The sequence below is a fragment of the Telopea speciosissima genome, chromosome 10 (genome assembly GCF_018873765.1).
Source record: "Telopea speciosissima isolate NSW1024214 ecotype Mountain lineage chromosome 10, Tspe_v1, whole genome shotgun sequence".
NCBI lineage: Eukaryota > Viridiplantae > Streptophyta > Magnoliopsida > Proteales > Proteaceae > Telopea > Telopea speciosissima.
The window spans coordinates 5,012,597-5,018,157 of NC_057925.1; the positions used below are offsets into that span (position 1 = coordinate 5,012,597).

Consider the following 5,561-nt stretch of genomic DNA (forward strand, 5'->3'; position numbering starts at 1 on the left):
TAAAATATGTACGCTTTCCTCATCTTTTTGTAGAACATTTTTATATGGAGACAAAACATATAGTAAGACTTTCATATTAGTTTTAGAAAGGAAGAAGAAGCTCAAACCTGCTTCCAAGCATAGCGTGAGGGAATACTTTGGCATTACCCTTTCTATAAATAGGTTCTTAAGTCTAAGCATATCGGTGCAGTGAACACTTAGAATAACGATTTGCACAGACTTTGGTTTGCTCCATTGCATTACTTCTCATCATCCAACATGACAGACACCAACACAAATTCTGCATCAAAGAGGTAACTGATTCAGCTCCTTTTTTAATGGATTTCTAACCAGACCCATTTTAAGGTTGGCACCAGTTATTCTAAACAAGTGTTGTACTGCAGATTGGCTGTTGTTACAGGAGCCAATAAAGGGCTTGGATTGGAGATATGTCGCCAGTTAGCCTCCAATGGCGTAAGAGTGGTTTTGACAGCCAGAGATGAGAAAAGGGGTGTTGAAGCGGTTGAGAAGCTCAAAGGGTCTGGACTCTCTGATGTGGTTTTTCATCAGCTGGATGTGAAGGATCCTGCTAGTATTTCTTCCCTTGCTCTTTTCATCAAAACCCAATTTGGAAAGCTTGATATATTGGTAACTTTGGAATTCCATATTTTTATTTTGTATCATTACAGAGAATTTCGTCAGAATCTAGTTGCCTTGAATGATTTAAGCTCAAATTTATTCTAGGTGAACAATGCAGCTATCTTAGGAATCAAATTAGATGATGATGCCTACGGAGCCCTAATGGCAGTGGATGGTTCTGTAAGTCTCTGATTCTCTCCTTTGTAGTTCACATTTGTAGTTGCAAGCTTTACATTCTGTGCTTTCTATTCTATAGTTCCTCACAAGAGCCCTAAAGAACAGTTTGGTTTGACCCCAATCCAATCACCCGGTTGAATGGTCCTGTAGAACATTGCCTTTTGGAATTCTTAAGGGCATAATAGTTTATTAGCTAGTTAGATGAATAACCTGCTCAGCATTGGGGGATTTGTTGAGAAAATTTTGTGCTATAATCAAACTGATTGGATTTGTTCTCTCCAGGAAATGTGTTTGTATTCTTGGGGTCTTGACCTCTTCTTTCTCCCTTTAATGAAATTCTATTTCGTTAAAAAAAAAAGAAAAAGGAGGAGGAATAAACCTACTCAATCCTTATAGGTAAGGATTAAAACTTGTGCTGAAGAAATGCTTCAACTCATGCAGCAAGAAGTGAAGATGGCTAAATTTAGACAACTGGCAAGGCAAACTTATGAGACGGCTGAAGAATGTCTACAAGCGAACTACTATGGCACCAAAAGAGTCACTGAAGCACTTCTTCCAATCCTTCAGCTATCTGATTCGCCGAGAATTGTAATCGTTTCTTCCTCTGGAGGGAAGCTACAGGTACTGATAAACAAACCTGATCTTGTAAAGATATTGGTAGGTACACCTTAGAACTTGCTTCATCTGGGTTAGAGAATTGGTGAAACACATATTTTGGTTCTATGGATTAAACAAGCTCTTCCTTGGGATCAAACTAAGGAAGAAAGGAAAACCTTCATTTGCCCTCAATTATTGGAATTTCACTTTCTTTAAATTGCAAGTTTAGTGTAAATAGTTTTTGTTAGTCAATTGATGAAATGACCTTTGCTCATTTTATAATATTGGATAGATAGGAAGTTCTCAAAAGAAGTAAAGGGACAGTATGTCAAATTGAGTGGCTTATTTCAACGATATGCTTGACATATATGGGTACTTTCCCTTGTTTTTCAATGGTCCTTGTATAGATCTTTTGCTTCAAACAGAATGAAAAGATGGCAATTTGATTGTTTGGTAAAGTATGTAGATCTTATGCCGCCCACTGAATCTCGGTCTGCAACCCATTCCATGATTTGGGTTCCCCACTTCCAATCTTTTGCGGGATTGAAGTCTTCATTGAAACCATGAGCTTGAAACCTTGACTTACTATTAATTAGTGATAATCTTCACATTGGATTGTCTAATATCGATTAATAGTTTTTTACATAAATCTGGACAAACATTGGCGCCGACTGATCCAATTCTACTACTTGAAATTAAGACCATTTTCTCTTGCAAAGAATTTGAGTGGGAACCCCTTGCAGTCTAGCATGCTAAACTCAGCTCTGCTCAATAAACTACTATCTCAATTATTTTGGGTTGGCTACACAATTCTCTTCTACCACTTAAGCACTATCTTTCTTCCCTTTAAAAAAAAGGAAAAGCAAAAACAAAAAAAACCCAATTATATGAGTTGGTAGGATACTATGACCATTTATTTTAATTTACTATAATTTTTTTAAATCTGTTGTTGTAGAAAATCTCACACACCTGGGCCAAGGAAGTGCTAAGTGATATTGATGGCCTCACAGAAGAGAGAGTGGATGAGGCACTGAACAAGTTTCTGAAGGATTTCAAGGAGGGTTTAATGGAGACTCAAGACTATTCTGCCTATAAAATGTCCAAAGCAGCTTTGAATGCCTACACAAGGATTGTATCAAAAAAGTTTCCCAAATTCCGAATAAATTGTGTCTGCCCAGGTTACGTCAAAACTGACTTAAACTACAACACAGGGAAATTTACTGTTGAAGAAGGTGCAGCAGGTCCTGTAAAGTTGGCTTTGTTGCCTGATGATGGTCCTTCTGGGCTATTCTTTTTCCAGAAGGAAGTGACTTCCTTTTTTGATTGAATATTGTTCCGGATTATTGTTTTTCCTGGTTGGGGGTTGGGGATGAAGATCATCTTCTTTTGGTTGAATGCTGTTCTAGATTGTCTGAGAATAAAGCTAGAACTACCTTGTTTCCATTCATAAATAGTTCTTTGCTCCTATGTATTAAGTATCTCTCTAATGATGAAATAAAGTGTTACAATTGGTACTGAATCAAATAATTTTTTATTTGGTACTGTTATTAAATTCTTAGCTTTCTTGGTTAGATTGGTTCCCAAAGGTTAGTCTTTATTTATTCAAACAGACGTTGCTTTCCATTACCTTCAATTGAAGAACTGAAAAAACATGATATGAGTTTAGTCTAACTTCAATTCGAGATTTAAGGTCAGACAACACTTCTTAATCTCAACTTTCAATGACTGATAAAAGCATTTGAAGGAAAAGGTCACAAGGACAAAATTAGCCATTTAACTGTAGCAACAACAGAGCCCTTAAAACTCTGCCACCAAGAGGTATCAAACCCCTTCAGCTGCAAAATCATAGGCATGGTTGGCATTAATGCAACCGTTTTGAACCAGGAGATGTTTTATTATATAAATAGTTATAGAAAACATAAAATTAAAGTAAAATAATTGCATATTCTACTAGAAAGCTGTTTCTTAGTATATATAGTAGGGTCTTCTCTTCATTTTCTATGCAGGATATACTATTATCATACTTACAAACCCAGCGATGCTCTATGTTCAGTTTTGCAGAGCCCTATCTTTTTCAGATAAGAATCTCTTTTTTTTTTCTTGTCCTGCCTAACTATGTACCTATGGCATGCTTCAATAACATTATATTTCGTCCACCAATTTCAATGTTTATTATTCTAAAGAAGTTTTCTGCTTATTGTAACTGTTCACCATGAAAAAGCACTAGAGCAAATGAACATCCATTCTATACCTCAGAAGTCCAGAAAACACTGACATATATATATATTGATAATATTCTAACAAATGAGACAAAACTCCAGACCTGCTTCACCCATTGATGAGAATAATCCTTGAACTCAAAAACAGGATGTAGTACTAGCTCAGATTTCTGGATCTTATCTTGATACTTTGTCCATGTTTGTGATGTAGGGATGAATGATTGAGAATCAATGCAGACATGTGGGGAATGTTGAAACAGATAGAGCTACTGTTGGAACTCATGCAAGAGGTACAGGTGGACGACAAATACTGGAGATGGTTCAGGCGATAAACAAGTGCAAATCTAAAAAGAAGCGTGTGTCTTTCACTTCTGATTTGATGAGTGGCAGTGATTTCTTGGAGATTGTAGTGGTAGGAGAGGTGGAGCCACGCCACATCGTGCAGTGACAGTGAGTTGTATGGGAGACCACAGGTGGGGGTTTGCATCTTGTCGGTTGGATATGGCGGAAAGAGAGACAATGACAGAGTTTGCAGAATCAATATCAACACCGTTCTTCTTAAAGGTTGCTTGCAGAATCCAATCCAAGGTGGAGATTGTTGGGTTTTTATGTTTTTGTATTTTGTTGGGGTCTACCTAATTATTATTGGGTTTGTACAGGTGTGAGTCTGGTTTGGGTCCATTACATGTACAGGGGTAAAATTGTAATTGTGTGGGATTAGAGTATCTTGTATATTGTCTCTGTGGGAAAAAACTCTAGTAACAAGCAAGAGATCACATTATGAGGTGGAGAGTGCTGTATAGAGTTTTTCTTGCTTAATGAAAAATCTTTGATTCTCTTAAGTGGATGTAGGCATTTGTGTCAACCACATTAAATTCCTCATATTGCTTTGATTGTTTGCTTGGTTTTTTCCTCATGGTTGCACATTCATCACCAACAAGACGAGTTCCTAGATAACGCCATGGCTTTCGACAAGGTTATGACGAACACTCACACACATGGACAAAGGGTTAATAGCATTGCTCTTGTCTCTTAGAAGTGTAGAGTTTGATGGTTCTTCTACAAAAATGACATAGATACGATAGCCCTTCTCTATCACACACCCTTTTATAAGTGATAGAGTTCCATTTGGGAACTTTTGGCAGAATATAACTCCTGTCCTTGAACTGTTACAACTATTCTACTAATGTGGAAAATGGGCCACATCACCCAACGATAGTCTCATGTGGGTTTGTTTAGGTCCTTGGTGCGTTCATATATTTGAGAAGTTCTCTTCAGCTAATGCTTTAAGGTTTTGGTTAGTCCTTCCAACATGAATCTCTCTATATTTATATTCTGATGTTCCGATCTATCAATAAAATAGAGGAAAAGAGGGAATATCAATCCCATTGTTTGTATAAAAATAAAAAAGTGTGGCGGTCTTTTTGTGTCAGACTGTGTCTATGCGCAGGTACACAATCTCACAACACCGATTAGTGTTCTTTTTCCCCCAAAAAATTCCTATTGTCTGTACCCACAAAAGTCCCCCATCATCTTCAACAATAGTTAACTAATATTTTTATAATTTTTTCATTAGTTGATTTTTGGTAAGATTTTTTTTCCCACTAATTCATTTCTCAACAATGACGTAAGGGCACTCGAAAGCAAGCACAAATTTCCCACTTCTTTTATATGTAAAAAAAAAAACTCTCGTGGCTTCAAAGCTTAAAAATATGTATGTTTTCTAAATCTGTTTCAGTACAGCTTTATATGGAGACAAAAGATACAAGAATTTCATATTAGTTTTAGAAAGGAAGAAGAAGCTCAAACCTTTTATTGACTTCTAAGTTGTCAATAATGACGGAAGGGCACTCGAATGGATTAATTGTATCTAATGAAGGTTTCAGGATTTCTTTTTTCTTTTCTTCTCTTGGCTTCCAAGCATAGCATGAGGGAATACTTTGGCATTTC

At 36.7% G+C, this 5,561-nt stretch overlaps 1 protein-coding gene across 1 annotated transcript; it reads left to right on the top strand.

The window, feature by feature from the left end:
- Positions 1–215: 215 nt before the first annotated feature.
- On the top strand, positions 216–2,911 carry LOC122643942 (salutaridine reductase-like). The gene is made up of 5 exons (XM_043837518.1): positions 216–293; positions 384–627; positions 724–798; positions 1,237–1,416; positions 2,348–2,911. Exons 1-5 carry the CDS (start codon positions 259–261, stop codon positions 2,717–2,719), a joined length of 906 nt encoding a protein of 301 aa, XP_043693453.1. The 5' UTR covers positions 216–258; the 3' UTR covers positions 2,720–2,911.
- Positions 2,912–5,561: the final 2,650 nt, after the last annotated feature.

Bases quoted from the DNA above. Each gene is read 5' to 3' on its own strand.
- LOC122643942 (XM_043837518.1), top strand. From the start codon at position 259: ATGACAGACACCAACACAAATTCTGCATCAAAGAG. The intron at 294-383 runs GTAACTGATTCA...GTTGTACTGCAG, and splicing joins ACAAATTCTGCATCAAAGAG to ATTGGCTGTTGTTACAGGAG. The intron at 1,417-2,347 runs GTACTGATAAAC...CTGTTGTTGTAG, and splicing joins CCTCTGGAGGGAAGCTACAG to AAAATCTCACACACCTGGGC.